The 22568-nt window shown below is 42.4% G+C and overlaps 1 protein-coding gene across 1 annotated transcript in view; it reads right to left on the bottom strand.

The window, feature by feature from the left end:
* The window catches only part of schip1 (schwannomin interacting protein 1), a 132544-nt gene that overhangs the window by 104444 nt on the left and 5532 nt on the right, over nt 1–22568 (bottom strand). Inside the window, exon 5 of the mRNA XM_037266893.1 lies at nt 21865–21979. Within this exon, the coding sequence (XP_037122788.1) occupies nt 21865–21979 (115 nt within the window). The remainder of the gene's footprint in view (nt 1–21864; nt 21980–22568) is intronic.

Here is a 22568-nt window from a genome sequence, read left to right as displayed (position 1 = left end):
ACATCAACCATGATCTAATATATAATCTAGTACCCATCCTTCCATTTTCCACATCACACTATTCAGGGTCACGGGGAAGCTGGTGTCAATCCCATCTGATTTAAAGCGAGAGGCGTCGGCAGGCCCTGAAAAGATCACGTGTCAATCATGGAACTGACATACGGAGACGGACAAGCATTGAAATTCACAATCGCACCTTCAGGCGATTTCGATTCTTCAAGGAACCTGAATCATAAACATACCGTATGATCTTAAATAGTAGCCGGAGTTTTGATAGACAACCTTGTAATCTTCTTGAACTAATAAACACCTTCTCGACAAGTACAAGGCTCGAAATAAGCAGTTTAGCGTCACAGTGTACGAGAAAACATTTTTAAATAAATTTAGGGCATCATCGAAACACATCCAATTATAAAATTGACACCAGTACTAGCTAGCAGCAAGCATCAGATAGCTAATCTTAAAAGCATGAAGTGTTTTACAAACCTACAAAACATTGAAAACAAAATTTCTCCGTAAAGAAAAATAAAGTATTTTGAGCCGTGAAGTAGATGCTGTTATCATTGAGTTATCTTTCCATGGCATCTATCAATACAAGCTAGCAAAAGGTTGGTGAGCTCGAGTGGGGCTTTGAAGATCACAAGTAGGCGGCGGCTTGAGAGAAGAACCACAGTGGGAGAATTGCGGTTCCCGCCTATGATCTCAAGAGATCGATCCTGGATGTGCACTTTGGTCGATTTTCAATTTGAAGTTGAAATTGTGACAACACGTCGTGCGGGAAGATTGTCCCTGCAGGGTGGACGCGTCTTTCAAGTCAAGATGAAGTGAGTCGCGGCAGACTTGACTTTTACGTGCTGCGTTTATCTGGCCCACCCTTAGTAACATGTGTGGCTTCATACAATAAAATAGTTTGAAACTAGAACGGTATTCCGTAAATCGCAAACCCCTGCTAAGGTTGAACTGTTATCAAAAGTGATTTGTGTTAGCGGGTTACTCTCGTGTTTATGGACGGTGATGTAAAAAAAAAGACCGGACTGGAGCATTTTTTTGATTCTGAGAGAAGGGGTGTGTTTACTTACTCACATTGATAAAAATGAATTTCTGAAAGATTTTTTAAATGTTTTTGTTGGGGTTAATTTGTCAGTTCAAAGAGAACGACAGAAGGCGATCAGATGAGGAGACGCCATTTGCATTCAATGGAAGAAACCTGATCAACTAGGACTAAAATGGGAAAGGATTTTTTTTTTAGGATGCTGATCCAACAAATAATAATGAAAGCAAAAACTGCTCACCTAGGTGAGTCACCAATAATGACGCTAAAGTGCATGCTAGTTTTGTATAAGTACACTTATTAGATTTTGATTTGGATGATGGATGGATGGATGGATGGATGGATGGATGGATGGATGGATGGATGGATGGACGGAGAGAGAGAGAGGGAGGGAGGGAGAGACGGGCATGGCTGGAGTTTCAGACATCTTGGCAGCCCGCCGTTTGCCTACTGGCGTGGTGACATATGACACATTGTGGAACGGAACCTCCCCGTGGGAATAATAAAGGACAAGAGGCGAGACGGTGGACCGAGGAGGACGAGGGGCAGATAGCGGAGATGTACATCGAAAGAAATGAAGTGGAAAAAGTGGGAGAAAAGCAGATGAAAATGTGAAATCAAAGTACGTGGGGTGTGCAGATGCAAAGAAAAAGTGTGTTTAGTCGAGCTGAAAAGAAGAGGACCACGAAAGACTTGTGCAAAAAAAATGAATAATTCAAATCGGAAAACAAGGAAATCAGCAGAAAAAGAACGGTCACACCCGAATGGCGAGCGCCATTTGCGTCTTTCCAACCCAAAAACTTTCATTTGCTATGCAGGTTCACGCCCTTGACACTCGGACCCCTTTCCCCCCCCACTCGAGGGAGCCCGTTATTTACCTCCCAAACACCTGACCAATGCGGTATTTTAAAATCGGCAGGCCGTGCTGGGATTGTCGACTCTGAGCTGGACCGAGGCCAAAAACGCTTAAATATACCCCCGCTGCTCCGGCCGGCGTCACCAAATCACGCTAACGCAACACTAATAGCTACAACAGTAGGGCTGGGGCAAATTGGATTTCTCTTGCCGGTATATATTGGTTTCAGTATTGAAAGCTGGCACGGTATAAAATCTACATTTATTTAGACTCAGCTGTATTGATGTCAGCTCGCCAGAACACAGTAAATATTGAGTTTTGGAAATGTTTGCAAGTGCACCAGTGGGTGATTACTGACCCTCTGCGTCTACTGCTTCATCTCTCCATCTATCTTGGCGGCACACAACTTAACCACGCTCCTGCCGGCTCTCCATTTATCCCTCGGAATAAATTCTCTGTTATGGTGTCTCATAAAACAGACAAGTTTCACCCGCGCAGGACTCCAATATATACTTGCATCCTTGCACATATACTGTGATTAACGCCGGAACAATCAGATAAATTGTGTAAAAAAAGGGGGAAAAGTCATTCTCACCTAGATTTAGCGGTAAATCTTTGAAAGGCTTTTTATTATGTTTATAAGCAAACTATTTTCCGGTTGTATAAGCTTCACGCTTCGAAACAACTTTGCAGCGGCAGACATTCTGATGTGATTATGTGAAAACACGCATTTCAAATGGATGGGGTTAGCAGGTAGCACAATATGTTGCTAAAACGATATCAAGAAAAATTGCACATTGACGTAAGCTGCCTAAAAAAAAAAAAAAGAAGCCAAATGGAGTTTAGTACTTGAAGCTTTTGAAAAAGGCTCAACTTGTTTGTTAGCTAATGAAGTCATTTCAACAAAGCCTGCCGGGGCCACAGTAGCTGCCCAGACTATTTTCGTGACAAGGGTTCCCAAATATGAAAATCTGGCTGGGTGGAATGACCATTTCAACCGCAAGAAATGTAGCCAGGCTAGCTAAGGTCGTGGCTTTAGCCTAATATACAAACACAAGCTACCGCTAGCAAACACCGGTTGTTAGCTTTGCCTGTAGTAGAGACACTTTGTTGCTCAAGAACTCCGACTTTGAGAAGTAGTTGGAGCTAAGTTTTAGGTCCATTCCGATGATTGATCGGAACAGAACACGACAACTATTTCCTTGAATTTATTCCACGCGTTTAAAATCCAACTAAATAGCGCGCAGCCATGAATGGCTGCTGTGCGTCGTTGGAGACACACGCATGCCATTATGAGAATTGCCTTCTAATGATCTATTTTTGTGGCTCTCTAGTCTCCACTTTAATGGTAAAGCCTTCAATCAGACTAGGCTGGAGCGATCAATGTTGGCATTGATGGTCACTTCCCACACACATTTACTCTTTCCTTCCCCCATAAAGTGACGATTTCCCTCCTCCCTCTGTCTGCTCTTTGTCTGACGAGCCTTATCTAAAAGTTAATCTCCTTAAAACAACAATCCGCCGCCACCCCTCCTCATCCTTCTCTCCGGCTTGGTCTTAACGGCCTTCTTCTTTCATTCGTCTCCGCAGTAGGAGACCTCTCCATCTTTCCTCCGGTCTGGCCTGCCAGCTTTCCCTCATTTCTCGCCGCTCACATGTCCAGCCATCACTCTTTGCAGCCGCAACAACTCCACTTTTGTTTCCCCCCGCGGACGACCTTGATGGATGGCTGTCTTTGCGAGCCGTACGCGCCGTCACATCATTTTCAAGGTCAAGCTAGACAATGCTCGTATCCATGCAACAGAGCTAGACATCAATTTCCTTAATAGCAGTTATTGGGGAGGATAGTAACAGTAAAATAACAACAGAAGACTTATAAATGCCTTCAATCAAAAAGTTTGAGTGTGTTTCTGTATTTGACACTTTCAGTCAATACAGGGAGGAAATGACATCCAAGTGGAAGGTTTTCCAGAAGAGGAGATGAAGGTAAAGAGTTGCACGGCGAGACGGCAAAGTTGCGTTAGCGCTGATTTAAAGACCAGAGGGAGATGAAAGGGTGAGGCCACCCTGGGCAACACGGTGACAAAATATGGAATGGAAGAACATATAGTTGAGTTACACAAAGTGTGGCTGGAGTTGGCTTCCAGGCAGTTACTTGAAAAGCGTAAGTTCCTCGAGTTCACTGCGTAGTAAAGTTTAAGATGGCCGCAATGGTGAGTCACCTTTGTTGTTTGTTGGTACCGTCACAAACATTATTGGGGTCTTTTATAGGGATAATTGTATTTCCCTAAATTTAGGCTGCCGGTGACTTTTGTGTCAAAAATGACGAAAAAAAGTTTTTCCTTTCAATGTGATATAGACAGTCCAGCAGAATATCTACAAAAAGTCTCGTGGCCTCTTTAATAAGCCCCACTAATACCAGTCACTCTCTGCAGAGGATAAAGAATATCTGCCTTTCAGACTTGACATATTATCTGTGTTGCTTAAATTATTAAAAAAAAAAATTATTAAAGTATTATGACGGCCCATGTACGGCATTTTTCGCTTAGTGCCCAATGACGGACAATCCACAAGTCTGCTGGGATCGACTCCTGCTCCCGTCAACAAGATAAGCGCTACGGCAAGAAGAATGGACCGCGGTTCATATTTGCCAATAAGACAATAGGCGTAGCCACCTGGATTGCGCAACAATTACGAGCGGACCAAGCGGCCAACAATGGCCGCTTAATTGTGAACTCAGCGATAATCGCGGCCCTCGGCCTCTCCTCATTACGACGGCGGGCTCTCTGCCAACGCCATCTGCAGCGGCGCTCGCACTCGGCTGCATCTTACTCAAGCATATTATCCCCGGCATAATTGCCGCATTACTGAATGTCAATATAACAATAATCAGTTTCAAGGGGCCAAAGACAACGAGGGCAAATCTTGGAATAACATTCGCTCCCGGCTAATTTGCTACACGAGCTCGGACGACATTTGTATCACGGACTGTCCGAGTTAATGAGTCGTTATTGGAAAAGTGCGGACAAAACTATCAACTTTGTTGTCGTGGCTGCTGAGGAATCAAGACGATCTGTTGCTGTGACTCGATACGCCGAGCTTATCTCACTGTAAGGACCGCGAGTGCGCGTGAGAGATAAGACGGAGATCTACACCCTCTCTCGGGACATTTTACAATCGAGAGAAAGGACGACTGGATTTTGATATTTACCATCTGAATTCAATCGTACACAACAGCCTGGGTGTTTTATCTCAGCCCAAGTGGATCAAGTGGGAAAACATTGTCCAGCCTCATTTCAAGCTCCATTGGGTGTAGCTTGCTATTTAACGGCGGAAAGAATGTGCAATTAGCAAGTCTCAACACTTGTAATTGCCGATGTAAAGTTGAGAAATGGGATCTTGATTTCCCAAACCTGAGAACTTTCCATTTACTGCTCACGCGTTAAGTGCTTCCGAGGGGGGGGGGGCGACGAGTGATGAATGCGTCACTTGTCGATGTCAACGCATCATTTTTATTGGTGAGGTGGGCAAAGACAGAAATCACCTAGCACAAAGTGGACGAAAAAAGTTAAATTTCCCGACATTAAAACAACAGTCGGTGAGTTTGCACTGTCTGAAAGCCAATGACGATATCCGAATGTGACCTGATAAAAATGTGAATGAATGTGATTGGCTGAACGGCTTAGGGGGCGTGGCCTGTGATTTAGATGAAGACAGAACACATTTGCTAACAGAGTTAAGTGGTTAAATTAAATTTTCCTCCCACTGTATTCCTCCAAAACAATTTTTCAATTGTGATATGAGGCAACGATACATTTTAAAATGCACGTTATGACCTGCCTGGAGCAGAACAGCGCAAGTGAGCAGTCAACTGACAGCTCACTAACTCCGTTAGCACTTAAATCACACTTTTGGCATCCGTCAGACGGTCTGTCCAACAATGCTTCTTAAATAGTGCTGTTCGAGTCACGCTTTAGTGACCGAGACAAACTAATGGCATGAAGAGTCAGCCAGGCAAACGGTCGGCCGAAACGGGGGAACGCGACTGTCAGGTATTTTAAAGATTGCGGCGTAGGGCCGTACAAACAGACACAGATCTTCCCCTCGGCTCGACAATTTACAGTTGACGCGTCTTTTATGGTCGTGGGGACAAACGAGAAGGAGGCTGCGCAACCTTGAAGTGAAGAGAAGGTTGAGGCGCTGATAAATCTGAAACGCCGCTGCGTTGGTGGGACAGGAAATAACTAACAAAAGCCGCATGGAGGAGAAGCAAACAAGGAGTGGCTCGAAAGAACAGCTCTGACCTTGACACCTCGTGTACTCTTTAAAACTAATAAAAACTCGAGTGCGTTTTAAAGCAGCAAAAAAATGTGGGATTGAATGAGGGAGTCGAACTAAATCAGGGTTATTAAACTCATTTTTGTCGCAGCGTAGACAAAGTTTCCTTCGGAGGGCCATTATGATTTTCAACGCCTTATATTATATTATATAGCAGCAAACTGATGAATAACTAGTTCAGAAATCAGAGACAAGTAAAAACTGTTCAAATATGTTAAAAAGTTGAATGGTAATATAAATTTAAAAGTGAAATTTTAGTATTGACACATGATATCGAGGCACAATTTGTCTTCGCGGGCCACATAAAACAATGTTGCGGGCCCGTATCTGGCCCCCAGGCCTTGGGTTTGACACCAATGAACTAAATGGACCCTGGCAGCCAACCAGCTTTTTTTTGTTGTTGAAAAATGAGGACGTATATTTCTTTCATATTAGTAATATACAAAAAGTTATATTTTTGAAGCAATTACCGTTTTTTTCCGTGTATAATGCGCAAAATTTAACAAATTTATTGTCCTAAAATCTGGGGTGCGCATTATACATGGGTACAAATTTTTTTTAATTTAAAAATTTATTTATTTTTTTTTCTTTTTTTTTAAGAAAATCATGGTACAACAAAACCAACAACAGGACTGACCGACAATAGTGTGTTTGTACTGTGCTCTGGTCATTTCGTCAAAGAAGGGATAATAGTCCTCTTCTCTTCTTGACTGACAATGAATGTGATAGTTTAATACAATCAGCAAATAACAAAATGCGTATTACAGGTAATATTTTATTTCACAACACTTTGCCTTGTTCCTTTCGTCTCTGCTGTTCACTTCAAACACGCTCCATACGAACGCAATGCTCTCGTATCAGACGCTTGCTCGATCACCTGCTCGTTTGCTGTCACAATGTACCCTACACAAATCCGAAACATTTGTTGCGGCTCCGAGTCACGACGAGGGGCAAGTTTTGGTTTCCAAGGGTGTTTTTATTCCTCTTCAACGTCTCTCCCATACAGAGCCGCCTTTTTCACATGTCCGCACGTCACTTTCCTCTCTTTTCATCTGATCGCGGTGGTGCCTTTATGGGCAGTCGGAGAAATCAACGCCAACAAAAAAAAATACATCCAGCCTAGTTAAGACCATACCAAAGACTATAAAAATGGGACCCATTGCCTCCCTGCGTGTGTGACGATCATTGGGACTTAAAAAAATAAATAAATAAATAAATAAATAAAAAATTGGGTGCGTATTATACATGGGTACAGGCTTTTTTCCAGCATCAACATGCCATTTTTAGGGTGCGTATTATACATGGGGGCGCATTATACACGGAAAAAAACGGTACTTAAAAAATGTTTTCCAAAGTTTCACTGAGACTTTTACACATGGCAATTGTTAATCATGGCCACCGGTTACAGTTAACAAAGTTATCACGGTGTGTATAGTTCGTCACCTGGAACTGATATTTCCATTTCCATTAAATCGAAATCCAAATTGTATTCAATTTCAGAGTTCCTGTTACATAATTAACATGTATCATGATTCCTACGCCGCTTGCTTTCCTCTCACATTGCTGCTGGCAGCAGCCAGATAGCTTCCGGGCAAATTTCCAATAAGAGCGACAGGCGTGACGACGCCTTATATTTGTCGATCTAACATCTCATTCGGGTCTGTAAACGAGACGCTTTTTGCAGCACCTTATCAGGACGGGAGCAAGGCAGCAGAATATAGATGGGAATTGCCCGGGCGTGATTACCACCTCAAAAAGCCGATTGTTATCGGTGCAATGTTAAGTCTATCGGGCACATTGCAGCTTGCTACAGTTAATGAGGGGCGGTGGGGATTTGTATTCCGCAAATTGGGGTTTGCGGATGTCACCCCAGAGCTCACGTGGGCTCACCTTGTCGTCAGTGTCATCTCGGATGGGACTTTCGTCAGCTTTGAATCTAAATGCCGAGCATGCTGAGAATTACAACTGGATTTGAAGTTTGTTTTGGAAACTTGGATGTGGTTATCATCAAAATCAGTTATTCCGGAAAGAAAAATCATTCATGTTTCTATTTTTTGGTCTGATAGCGTGCCAAAAGTAAACATTGCACTAGTTTGACCTCATCTATCGCTATCATCTTCCGTTTTGACATCGTTCGACATAAAAATGGTTCAGTAATCACCATTTGCAATCTCATTTTCTTATTAAGCCCCCCCCCCTTCAAAAAAGACACAAAGTGTGGCCTATTTTCTACTCAGTGAAAGGAACTCAGCAAGGAAGAGATCCCCAGATAAGCGGGAAGAAGAAGAGAAGATGAGGAGCGGACGGAAATGAAGAGGTACGGCGAGAAAAGACAACCTGATAAGAGGAAAAATATATTCCGGAGAAACATCAAAGACACAAAAAGGGTTTCAATGAATTCATCAAGACAACCTGGGAAGTCATTTTAACCTTCCGCTCTACACTAAGATGAAAAAGTCTCATTTTAGAGCTCTCACACACACATACAAAAAAAGATCTTCTATCAGTTGATGAAAAAAACAAGTTTCCATCTGAAGCTCGGATGGTGTGAATGCTTTTAGCCTGGGAGTCCTGGCACACTTTGGCTAATGTTCTCTTTCAGCACCGTGGCCGATTGGAGAGCTAAGAGGGAGGGCCACTTGAAAAGAGATCCTTCCTTTGTGCCATTCCATCCCATATTTTTTGCCTTCAATCTGCAATCCCTCAAATGGGGCCTTCTCAAGACGGAAATCCTGCCGTGTTGTACGTGATTCAGGTATAAATTATATATATATATATGTATAGTATATAAAAAAAGGAAATAAAAAATATAATATATAAAATATTTATAAATATATGTATATATAAATAAAGTATATTAAAAAAAATATTTTTTTTAACAAAATTTGTAACAAAAAAAGATTTATTTCTATTTTTTTTAATTTATTTATATATACAGACACAGTAGAAGTTTTACAAAGTGGTTCCAAAGTTTGTGCCTTCGAGTTCATTCGTTTATCAGCAAGTTGTCTCTTCAACTGTGGCAGCTTGTTTCCCTAAAAGCGTGAAATTCTGTCTCCGCATCAGCATCTTGCAAAGTCGTCGGAGAATGACTTCAACGATCGGCGTGACTGGCAAATAAAAATGAAGCATAAAACACTCACGGACTCATTGACAAGCGATAAAAGGTGCGCGCGTGTAATTGAGGCTGCCGTTTTTTGGTGTCCGTTAAGCTCGCCAAACTCGGAATTAAAGAGGGAATTCATTATCTTTACAACAAGTGTGCTTGCTTTATAGGCCGCGATGTCATCTGGGAAAAAAAAAAAAAAAAGAGCGACGCTTTGGAGGTTTCTCTTCCCGACGCCATTCAAATTGGCCTTTTGAGCAGCAAAGGTAAGCAACACCTAGAACATGTTTGCTCGGGATCCATTTCACAGTCCAATTACGGCACATGATGCACACTTGCGCCGCAATATTTCATCATCTGGATTGATTGGGAAGCGGCGCGTATTTCAAAAGTCCAAGTGGAATATAAGAGTTGAAAGTTTGCCCTCCGGCCCTTATTGGGCACATGTAATTAAATGGCGCCGGTAATGCCGTTTTAATGAGAGCGGGCAGGCGGTGAAGTGTGTGCGTTTGTGCATATGTGTGTGTGTGTGTGTGTGTGCGCAGGGAAGGATTAAATCAAGATGTCAAATGTACGTCTCGGTCCATATTTACTGCTTTAATAAGAGTTGGCTAAGCAAAGAGAAGAGCTGTGGGGTGCACAGAGCCCATGTCAGCACATATGCAAACACACACACATGCGCGTATGCATACCAACACCATCCCGTCCTTGTCAATGTGACCTGTTTTCCATATCAGTCTCTTTAAGAAAGCGGCAAACCTGTTGGCTACTTTAAGGCGGTAGCCAAATTTACAGCCTTTGGGCATGTGTGTGTGTGTGTGTGTGTGTGTAACTGCTAACAAGCTGTAGGGGTCATCTTGGAAAGACAAGTGCAAAAAGTGTGTGCGCATCTAATTGCGAATGAGGTAGATAAGAGATGGGGAGATAGCACCGGCTGGGAAAAATGAAGTGTGTGTGTGTGTGCTGGTGGGCTCGATCTAATTAAATGCCCCTTCAGACATGAACTGCCTGCACATAAAGATCCCCGACAACATGGCTCCTGTTCCTTGAGGTGTAACTTCCACGTGTCTGCCCTCGCTAGCGTACACCTCAGGGAGCGTCCACAAATGTTGGAATTGCACCGAGGGGGTCATCTGATGGGGTAGGGGAGGGGGCTGCTTTGGTTGGGGGTGGGGGTGATGAGATATAAAAGTCAGGCGATAAACGCGCTGAGCACCGCGCTCGCTATAGAATCTCAATCAGGCCGTAACACAAAGTCAGGGGATTTGTTGGAGCAGTTAAACGTGATATACATCCACTGGCCGCTGCTTTTGGTACGTCTGCACAAGTTAATGAGATCCAATACAAGAGCCGTGTCAAAAGTCAACGGAGCCGGACTTCATTGAAACCGAGATGGAGCACAACGATCGCGGTGAAGGGAAAAGTGCAGCTAAAGTGAAGATAAACAACTTTAATACACAATTTGAATGATTGAAAAAAAATGGCACCAATGCATAACCTCAAAATATATCTATTTTTTTCTCTTCCTGATGTGCGCACACTCGCTGCCAACAACGAGGCACTCTAACGCAACTTTAATGCACAATTTGAATGATTGAAAAAAAAAATGGTCAAGTATATAAAATATGACATATCTTGCACATATCTTCCTGATGTGCACCCACTCGCTGCCAACAACGAGGCACTCTAAAGTGGCAAACTATCCACACAACCCAAAAAATAATCATATTGTTATTAAAAGTCAGTACTGGAGTAACGGCTACTGCAATGCATTCTGGGACTTCGCTGGCACAGAACAAACTAGCTTAAATAGAACGAAACAAATATTCTGCACACGCCAATAAAAGTGAATCACACTTTGTCTGCATCTCAAGATAAGAGATCATTGGACCGTGCTAATAAAATCACAACAATGACCAATGTAATTGGTAACACTTAAAACAATTTAACTGCCTCGTGAAGGTTTATGGACAAAAGATGGACTGAGGGAGAGGGACTTGCTTGTACTGGCCATAGTTATGTCTCAGATATTGACATTTACTTTATCATCCCGCCGCTGCGTCTGGCATTGAGCTTTTCTTCATTAGTAGCCAAACTGCAAAAAAAAATCATTGCATTCCGTGTCAGCAGGCTGCCGCTATTATACACACACACACAAACACACACGCACTTCCGAGCGTCTCATTTACCAGTCTGAAAGCCTTCGTCATCTATGTGGAGATAAATGTCAGTCGGCGACCCTCCGTCCCGCCGGAGCGTGCCGACAGGAAGGAGGTCTGACCTCGGGCTGGCCGCCCCGCGAGGGGTGGGGGTGGGGCTGTGACAGACGGCATGAACGAGAGGGACGAGAGAGTGAGGGAGCCACACAAAAAGATGGAGGAGTCATTTCTCCTTGACATTAAGCGTAGCGGGGCAGGAGTTGTCCGCCTTCCAAAGAGAGACGTCATAGGGCAGAAAGAAGCTCCTACGAATAGAGTGGACCATGTGTATCGATTTATGTGTGTGCGTATTATAAATATTTTTATTGAGGCATGTTGGTAAGAAAGCGGTGAGCATTGAAAAGCCAGAAAGATCAACGAGGATGAAGTCAGAGTCCATATCATAGCGCTGCATTCAGGCCTTGATTTGATTTTTTTTTCAGCAACTGATACGTCTTTGTCATTTGCTGTATATTGGATTTTGTGAATTTGGCTTTTATTGGTCAGAGACAAAGCGAATTTTGAGAAGAAAGGGGCAATATGGATAGTATCGACCTAGATTGCCTCTGACAAGAAGAAAACCGTCAAAACGTACACTATTTTTTTGCACTGGTTCAGATTAGGTGTTGAAATCGAGACATAAAATGCGAAATAACACGAAGTAAATTGCGTACTGTCAAAAAATTGGCATCATTTCATGTGTAATAAGGTAAATGACAATCTAACATTAGCCAATGTTAGCTAATTTAACACACCCTCCCATTGCGAGTTACAATTGTATTCAATCATAATAAAACAAACCTACTTAGCATGTTAGCAAAACTAGCATGTTAGCTAATTTAATACAGCCTCCCATTGCTAGATACAAGATATTGTATTCAATCGTTTGATTGAATAAACAAACCGAATTAGCATATTAGGAAAACTAGCGGCAAGCTACTCAACCTGTAACGCGGCGAACGGGTTAAGCGAGTTAACTGCTAGCCAAATGTATGCGCTCATTCGTTGACACCCACGTCACTCACCGTATGTATTTTTGTACATGTGACATCACAAGTTTGAAAGCGTTCTGCTTGAATGTTATGTCTATGCTTTTATTTTGGAAGCTGTCGCCTTCCCAATAGCGCAGAGAGTGGCAGCATGCATTAAAGATAACATCCGCTCGCTCCTTGGCACTTGCGTACACGGAACGTCTGCGTGTGTGCAAACATGCACACGGACACACAAACGGGTTGTTAGACTCTGGCGCTTTGGCTCAACCGGAGGTGTAAAAGCTGACATGCTAAATGTCTCAAAGAGGTTCCAGGGCAGCAATAAAACACAAAATTCACAGCTCACTCATTCATAATGCAAAGGTGAAAAAGGCCCCGTGTTTGAGCTCCTGCAGAAAATACAAAACAGGAAGCCAACTACCGTAATTTTCGGACTATAAGTCGCGGGTTTTTTTCATAGTTTGGGTGGGGGGGGCGACTTATACTCAGGAGCGATTTATATACATATATATGCTTTTTTTCACTTTTTTGGGCATTTTATGGCTGGTGCGACTTATACTCCGGTGCGACTTATAGTCCGAAAATTACGGTAAATGCATGCTCATGAAAAAAACTGCAAATTTGAATTGTATTACAACGTGATGTCAATTTGAATTTGATTAATTGTCCTAAAACCTTACGTCAAGTCGGAGCATAAGTTATCTACTGAACACTTATGTGGAATTTGACTTCCTTCCTCCTCCTCAAAGAAGAATGACAGAAGGGATTTGGAAGGCGGCTGATGTAATGTAGCTTCAAACACCCCCCCCCCCCCCCGAAAAAAAAAACATCACCCGCTGTTCCAGAAATAAAAAAAAATCCACAAACCCACTTTCCAACTCTCATTCAAACTGACAGATTACTGAGAAACGAGTTGAGGGAATGCAAAAGAGTGAAGAGGCAGCGCAGGTGAGCAGAGAACATTGACGGAGAACCACAAAGACTCCATCTCATGCTGAAACTCAAAGTGACACCCATTTTCCAGTGTGTTTGCCCTCCAAACAAGAAATAATTATGGGAGCTTTAGCTCTGCCAGGGCCGGAATGGCATCAAGTGTTGTGTGTTTGCACAGCTCTCGACACCAGAATAGGCTCTTGTGTTCACTTCGCCGTCTGGGATGGAGGAAGCTAAATAAAACACACACACACGAGCGCGCGCACACACACATTCCGACAGGCTTGCACAGTGCTGCCATCACTGTAACACCTTCCTTAAAAAGCTGCATTTCATTTATAGATCATGCGTGATTGAGCACTCAAACCAACAAGAGGGAGAGAAAAACATGAAAAAGTCAAAAAAGTGTCCAATACTTTAATAATAATAATAATAAATTATTTTATTTTTATTCGTAATAATAAGTGATTATTTTTTTTATTATTACCGTAATTTTCGGACTATAAGTCGCGGTTTTTTTCATAGTTTGGGTGGGGGGGCGACTTATACTCAGGAGCGACTTATAGTCCGAAAATTACGGTATTAATAATAATAATAATACAGTAATCTGAATAAAGTTCTATCATCATCATCATCATAATACAACTTAAAAGAATATCCAGAAAATTAATTTGCAACAAGTAAAATAATTGTAAATGATAAATTAATTGTAAATTAATAGCCCTCGCATCCTCCTGGCTATGTTGAAAAGTGTCATGTAGTACAACGCCCATGACATATTTACACTGACTTGTCGAGGTGAGTCCAGTGAAAGGACATCCAAGTTTACGTGACATTGCTGTCTTTGTGTACGACGTTATCCCTCATCGTCACAATAATTAAGATTCCCCCCCCCACAGTCACACACCCACTGCCACCTTATCGTGAGTTAACGAGATAATTACTTCTTTTGTTGGCGCAGACATGACAGCATTGTAATTCACAAGCCGTAATTGCACTGTATCATGGTGAAGGTGCGCAAGGTTGCACCATGCGATGTTTTGAGAACAAGCAAACGCATGAATCGAAAAACGACGTTAGTTGAAGGCTTTGTATTCTGGAAAATAAAGATATTTCATAGGGAAAGTCGATGAGGAGTCGTAAAAGGAGACGATAGAGTTGTGAGATAATTAAAAACTAAGCTCATAATCTGGCATCTTCTTATTATTGTTTGGCTCGCTTCCAATAATTCAGAAGAGATACAGTAGCTCTCTTTTGGATGTCAACAAATAGATAAAGGCCTCCCAGAGGAAAATCATTTTGAATCCCACTGAGCGATGTTTCTAATTTTATGCCCGTCTCGCTCTCTACCCATGATCAGATTGACACAAATGGAAAATGGATGTTGTTTACGCATATTTGCAGTTGGAATTGCGGAGGTTAAAATAGCCTCTGGCTTATTTGTACATTAGCGTATTTAGTACCCGAGGGCATTTACTCAACTGGGGTTTGGTCTATTAAGAGCTAGGTTTGAAATAATTGTTTATGGCAAGCAAAAGTGGAATTCCAAACAAAATAAAATGGCTATTATGGAGAAAGGGAATTGAATGCGCCGGATTGGGTGGAAAAAGTTCTAATGGGCTCAGCAGTTCACATTTCTATTCTAAGAGATGTTTTATTTGATTTATCCACAAATATCAGGCCTAGCAAAATAATATATAAAATAATATAATAATAAAAGAATAAAAAAACAAAATATAAATGAAAAATAAATATAAAAAAATAATACAATAATATATGAATAATATAATATATAAAATAATATAATAGAATAATAAAAAAGAAAATATAAATGAAAATCAATAAATAAATATAAAAAATAAGATAAAAGTACTGCAATTTAAAAACAAAAAAGTGTGTTTTAGCCACACTTCTCAAATTAATCGTGCATGCGTACTAATCATGTGGCAGCTTCTGTCTCTAAGCAGCAGCAACTCGAAGATATTAAATATTCTGAGCACAGTCGCGCTAAAACAACACAGTAATAATGTGCTGACTGGCAGCAGGAGAGAGAAAAAGAATAAAATCACTGCACAATTTAATAATCACTTTGTAATCATGAGCGAGCGCCCGTCGTATTTCTTTTCATGTTCTCAGCAGTCGAGGTATTTCGGGTTCAGGAAATGGCGGCGGGCAGGAGAGAACATTGCGAGGTTGATGCTTGATAACATTTTTCAAAATAAATGTTTTACTGTAAACACACACGCAATATTACGTTCATGAGGATAAGGCAGTGAGTCATCAGTTTACATTAGCTGCGTATAAACAGCGTTTCCTGTGTACGGTTATTGGCCGGGCGACTTGAAAATGCTTCATGATTTATTTGACACCCGATTGGTGTTTTTCATATGAATTCTAAATGATCCACTTGTTTGTATTATACCTCCTTCAGTTGGGCAAGGCACACATGTCAGAAGGAGCAGCACAATGTCCGTTGAATTGAAGCAAAAAATGGCAAAACCTTTTTTAATCTATTTTATTGTGTAAGTATTGTAGTTTTTAAAATAAAGTACAATATCATAAACTGCAATTTGACCTTATAAATAAATGGATTTTTTTTTAGGGGTAGGGTTGGAACGGATTAAAGTCATTTTCATTCATTTGAATGGGGAAAGATGATTTGAGTGTTTTGAGTTACAACTGTGGTTGTGGAACAAATTAAAGTTATATCTAGAGGACGTCTGCACCTAGATTTTAAGTTTCTTTTCTTCAGACAATTTTTTTCCGGTAAGGAAAACATTTTTTTCGCACGAGTCGGGAAACTATTTTGAAGGTTTGCCGACCCGATCTGCAGTTTTTACACGCATCGACCAAGCGATGACAGCTCGTTTAAAAAAATGAATCATTGTGGACATCCATCCAATACCTTCTTGTAAACATCTTTAAGATGTAAGAAGGGAGCCTTCTGTATTACCTCCAGAAAAGCGGTCGGTATAAATACACAAGCCAATACGGGGAAACCTTTACATCGATGTCCCATGCATTATGCAAATAGAAGCTTCTCCGCAGGCTTCAAAGATTCAATAATCTATGATAGACAAAGCTTCAAAGCCGAGGCCCTTGGCGAAGAACGTTCCCCAACACGAACGGGGTTTTGGCACGCTGGCTTATTGATATGCACAAACACACGGCTAGCCAGGTATTTTCTCATCTCCCTTATGTTCTCCTGTTATGTGCGGAGTGGAAACTCATTATGAGGCTCACACTACGAGAGGACACCACCTCCGCTTTTGGTGCTGGCTCAGATCAAAAAGACATGAGAAAGGCCAGAAGGAGATCAAATGTGACTTTGACAAATCCGCAGGCTCCCGCCGCATACTGAACACTCTTCACACGATTGTGCGGACACGAGCTGGCGCCGGCAATTTGGACGGAGCAAAGTGCTTAATGGTTGACCTTGAAGAATTTGTTGGATTTTAAAGCAAGTTTACCGATTGTGTTTTCTGTCCGTGGTTGAAAACAAGCAACGATATCTTAAATTGAGTTGTCAAGCCAACCGGACCTCAAATAGGATACAATTCCTGATTATTTCTTCTTAGCACAAATGATCCTAAATCGGAACGTAGCATTTGTCAACCGCGCCGTACTTATCGCCTCATATTCACAACCCGCTAAAATTAAATCTTACGATTGACTGAGTCCGGCTCGTACGTTGAAGCCTTTTATTTGCAACCTTGCTATCCCCCTCCAAGGACGAACTAGCAATTTGCGTCTCCTTGCAGCCGAATGTCCACATCGCAGGGATGCTGTCGGAGGAGGATTACAATGCCTGTGATCTTGTTAATGGATATTAATAATAGATGACCGGAGAAATGAGGAAGGAGGGTGGGAAGGGCGATGGTGGAGCGAGATGATAGAAAGAGATCAAGTTGGTGAGAGGGGGGGGGTTCCTATCGGCGGAGGTCAGGGTAGAAGCTCTCCTCTGCTCCTTAAGCCGCTACTCCGATCTCCTCCTGGGATCTCATTACGGCCAACTGGCTGCCTACGAAAACCGAAGCCCATCTGCCTATGAGCTAAAGAGGGGTACAAAGTGGAACGGGAAGAAAATATAACAGAAGCCGCAAAATCATGCCACTTAATCACTGCCTGCATTTCCAACTTTAAAAAAAAGGGTCTCATAACTCCAAAGTTGCAGAATTGCATCCTCTGGAGGACCTAAACGCTCTCACTCAACCACAGTCCACTAGCTTAATAGCTGGACAGCTCATATTTCCCGAAGAAGGAATGCTTTGGGTTGTTGAGGTGATCAAGGGAAGAAAAGGCTGAGTCGGAAAGATAAACATCAAGACGACAATGAAGCCTGCTGAGGAACGTTCTCACCAACATGTCCATTTTTTTAACACTCTTAAGTTCTAATCTACGTTAAAGCTTGAATCGCTATTGGTATCTCAGCTTCCGATTACCCGATTTAGAGGACTCTCGATTCGGCCCGTCTGCTCCCCACACGACCAAAGAAATGAACGTTAGGTTTATGGAAGACACTAAATCGTCCCATTTTTTGGAAGGGTGTGTATTTTCCGTATCCACACACATTAGTCAAGATTTGGCGTGGGTTGGACTGGAGACAGAGTGACACATATACCTAGAACACTCACAAACGTAATCTCACGGCGACTTTAATGCAGAGCGATCATCACTCCAGAATCCACTCCATGTTCTCCCCCCCCCCCCTCCCTCCCTTTTACAGCTCATCAGCCATCCATCGTTCCCGCCACACGTCCCGGAGTCATCAGCACGCTCTCATCTTTCCTCCGCCACACTGTCCGGCCGTGATGAATCCCCGAGAAATCTTCCCGATGGGTTTTTTACAAAATCGATGGCTTTTGCTTGAGCGTCACCGAATGGTTTTTACGTCTGTGTGGAAGCCGGCCGTCAAGTTATTGTATTGTAAAATATGAGGTTTGATTAAAAAAGAATAATAGTGATAATGGAGCCAGGGGGTGGGGCGTGCACACAAAAAATGACAGATTAAACATTAAATACATATAAGACCTAATGGACTTCCATATTTGTTGAATCGATATTGTTCCTGGCATCGCTAATGTCCAAACGGAGGGTCGCCATTAACGTCTCCCTCTATTTATTTTACAGAGGAACATTGCAAAGATGCGCTCGGAGAGTTTGGTAATTAGTCACATCCTGTTCGAGCCCAGTTATTGAAAGATAAAAATCAAAAGCATTACAACCTTCCCACATTATGCTGATTTACAACCCGGATTCTATTATGTGTAACGGGCTTAAAACCCTAATAAACACGGATTAAATATCTCCGTCTTTAATGTAAGTGTGTCTCAAATAAAACGTGAAATAAAAATAATAAAAAGCGGCGCGGTTGACGACGTACTCGGATGGCATCCAGTTCATATTTTGCACGAGCAATTACATTTTCTGCCATAACCGATACAAATGTTGCCGCCGCCCAGGAAGCCGGCCGGGATGAGTTTTGACAGTAAATAAGCTAATAGGCAAATGGCACGGCTATTAAATGAGTTAAACCCGATCGATGTCAACTCTGGAGCAGAGGTATATAAATTTATTTCAAATGAGTCACCGAGTGACACCAATAAAGCAAGTCATCTGTTAGCATCTGTCTGCTGAAACGAGGGACTGCTGTGTGTGTGTGCGCCCATCTCCATGTGTGTGTGTGGGTTTTTTTTTTGGGGGGGGTGAAGGTATGGATGAAGCCGTCACTTGCCTTTGTGAGAGTGCGGGGCTGTGAGAGATGAGAGAATGATCTCCAGCGTAAGGATGCAGGGATGCTTACACTAACACTTTCTCTGCTACAGGAATGTCAAAAAAAAAAATCGCCGCATGGCCGGGAGCCGATCAATGTCCGCAACGCAAACACGCCCATGGACGCACAAACCCGTTTGTTCGCTATTTCCCATCTTGCCGAATATTAGCAGAGGAGTAGAAGTGTTATTACTTCCTGGGCAATGGCGCGTTGGGCGCTACATCGGCAACAAAGCGGCGATCATTACAATCAATGAAACCAACGGACTGCGACTGTCTGGCGGCCCGTTCAATCTTGGCTAAAGTCGGTGGAGGTAGGCTCCGGTTCAGAGAAAATGGATGAATTTATTTGAACTTAATGTGGTACATGGACCAACTATTCAATATTTTGTTTAAAATAAAAACAATGGTGTTCATGAAAAAGAAAAAAAAAAAGCTCAATTGCCTTACTGAGGCTTTACTGAAAACAGATTCAGAACTGCCTCTAATATTCACCAAAACAGTTGGGCTGGAGTAATTGCGGACTAAATTGTTCCGGAACACTGCTCAGTGTCAGATTGAAAACGCTGCGGTCGTTAGATGCAAAACAAGCTGCTTTATAATCACCGACGGCAACGCTACATCCAACTGTCCCGCCTCTGCAGATCTTTCCCCATTCACATAAAACTGGAAAGCGCTCTCCCCGGAAGCATCCTGTACAATCCGCAATTTGTCATTTTCGACACAAGCGTCCCCTGTCGTAAAACGTCCAAATGTCATAGTGTTGATTTGCCGGGAGCTGACACGCCGTGTCTATTAAAGGCTGCGTTGGTACACACCCCTTGCAGGAGAGCAACGAGTTAGGAGCACTCAACCCCCGCAGGTGGAGAAAAAAAAAAAGGGGAGGGGGGGAAGCGGGGTGTTCAAAATGTCAGCTCTATTGATTTACTATCGGAAGGCCGAGAGCGGGGCATGTTGGACTCATCGCCTCTGTGTAAAGGTAATAGTTTACAGCGGGTCGGAATACACGCGAGAGAAGTGGCTAAGTTGACAAACAAAGCTTTAATTCTTGTTTGGAGATGGAAAGCAAAGGGCAAAAAAAAAAACGTGCGGGCGTGTCGCTCGGTGTTCAATGGCTGAGGTTCATGAAATATGCATCAAGCATGTTTGAACCCTGCACACTAGCTCGCCCCCTCCCCCTCCCCTTACAGACCGGCAGGAATCATAGTCCATAGGTGTCGAACTCAAGGCCCGGGGGCCAGATACGGCCCGCCACATCATTTTATGTGGCCCGCAAAGATACATTTTGCAAATTGTCTTCATTTTTTAAAAAGAGGTATTGCTAGCAATTTTTTTTTATGATCATTCATCTTTTTGAACTCCAGTTTTTACTCGTCTCTGATTTCAAAACTAGTTATTCATCAATTTGTTAAGTAGCCTATATTGTATGTATATAGAAGACGTTGACAGTCATAATGGCCCTCCGTGGGAAAATATTATTACAATGCAGCCCGTGACAAAAATGACTTTCACAACCCTGTTGAGTGGTCACGATACTGAGTACCGATACCTGTAAAATTTCATTCAGCATAACATTGTGAGCAAAACCTTCATTTATGAGGTGGAATATAGTAGTGTAAGAAAAAAAAATAACACCTGCACTACTTCCCTGAAAAGAGCTTTTTTGTGTGGGTGAATCTGTGTCCCAGTTTGAGTATTAAAATAGCCCTGATACACATTTTTCCAGAAGTTATTGTGGATTTCTACTCAAGTCCTACATGTATGTCTGAATGGAATAATAAATATGTTCATGGTTCAATAACTGGGGCATATTTTGGGGGGGGGGGCATTTTGTTGGCTGCAGAGGTATGTGTGTACGTGAGTGTGTGTGTCATTTAAGTTTTTTTATGTTACAGCAACTTTGTAAGTTAAGAAGCCATTTGCAGCTGCGCTAATGAACAACAAAGTCCTTCAAGCAGAACAAACAAGCTCAAAACAAATGTGTAGACACACACGCAACAGGAGACCGGTCCATCTGTTTGTTAAGGGATTTTTTTTTTTTTTTTTTAGTGGCTACACACACACACTAGTGAGAATGCAGACATGACATCATATTTTTCTGGCTCTGCAAAGGGGCTTGCACTAAATGCATGACTGGCGCTGTGCACAAAAGGCAGCAAGCACACCGTGTGTGGTTTTGTTTTTGTTCGTTTCAATGTACAGGCATCTTTTGTTTGCATTTGTCTCAGCTTTTCTTGCGACTGTTTATCTTCACCACCTCTGTCTTTTGTTTGGATGCCATGCCCTGTGAGCACTGTTTAATTTCTACCCAGTCTCCCTCGGGAAGAGGTGAGGAGGGAGGGAGGGGGATGGAGGGGAGGTGTAGACAGGGGAGGACACGGCCAAAGACACTTCATTAATCAATCAACCAGCTTTGAAAATTTACCTAATTAAGGGCTAATTAAGGATCTGGGCGGCAAGCCAGCTGGCGCCCCGATCCGCCTATGCCGCCGTGACCCTCGTGCCGCTACAGATGACACTGAAGGTAAACACCCCTCCTCCCTCCCTCTCTCCTTCATTAGTCGATCCATTCGCCACAGCAGATAAGACTCCCGACACAACATTTGTCTTTTTCTTACCGGGAAAAGGTCGGTGGTCGTGACGGTGTCGTCGGGACTCTGGCCGCTTCCGTTCTTGTCATGTTCCTGCCAGCTCCCTCGACGAGACACGCTGGCACGCCATGCGCGCTGGATGCTGGAAAGTGGAGAAAGTTTGAGTATTGAGGAAATAAATGATAGAATTATAGATAGATAGATATCCATCCATCCATCTAAATTATTTATATATATTATATATATATATATATTTATATATATATTTATTTGTATATATTTATTAAATTATATCAGATCAATTATATGTATATATATATATATATATATATATATATATAGTATATACGTATATTTTTTTGTACTCCTTTATGGCTTGCACGGATGATGTCCCTTCCTTGCGTGTCCATTTCTTTCTTTTTTTTTTTATTAACCTAATCTATTTTCTGCCTGTGGAATGTGTTCAGCCCATCCTGACCTCTCCCCACTCATCAGGCTCCACACCTCCGAGAGAGTTCCCCTCACTCTCCACTTTTCTTTCATCCCCCGAGTGGCCCCGACACCGAGGTCCGCCGCGGGGTGTCGCATCAATTACCCGACGGAGAAACACATTCACCTCAGCTGGAGCAGAAAGACAGCTGAAGGAAATGGTACAAATTGAATCAAGAAGCAGAAATCCAAGCTCCCCAAAGCGATACCTTTGCCCTTTCCTTCCCTCCAAGCCCAATTTC

This window comes from Syngnathus acus, chromosome 13 (assembly GCF_901709675.1).
Source record: "Syngnathus acus chromosome 13, fSynAcu1.2, whole genome shotgun sequence".
Taxonomy (NCBI): domain Eukaryota; kingdom Metazoa; phylum Chordata; class Actinopteri; order Syngnathiformes; family Syngnathidae; genus Syngnathus; species Syngnathus acus.
The sequence above is the reverse complement of the archived record's forward strand: the minus strand, read 5'-3'. Positions and strand labels throughout refer to the sequence as shown.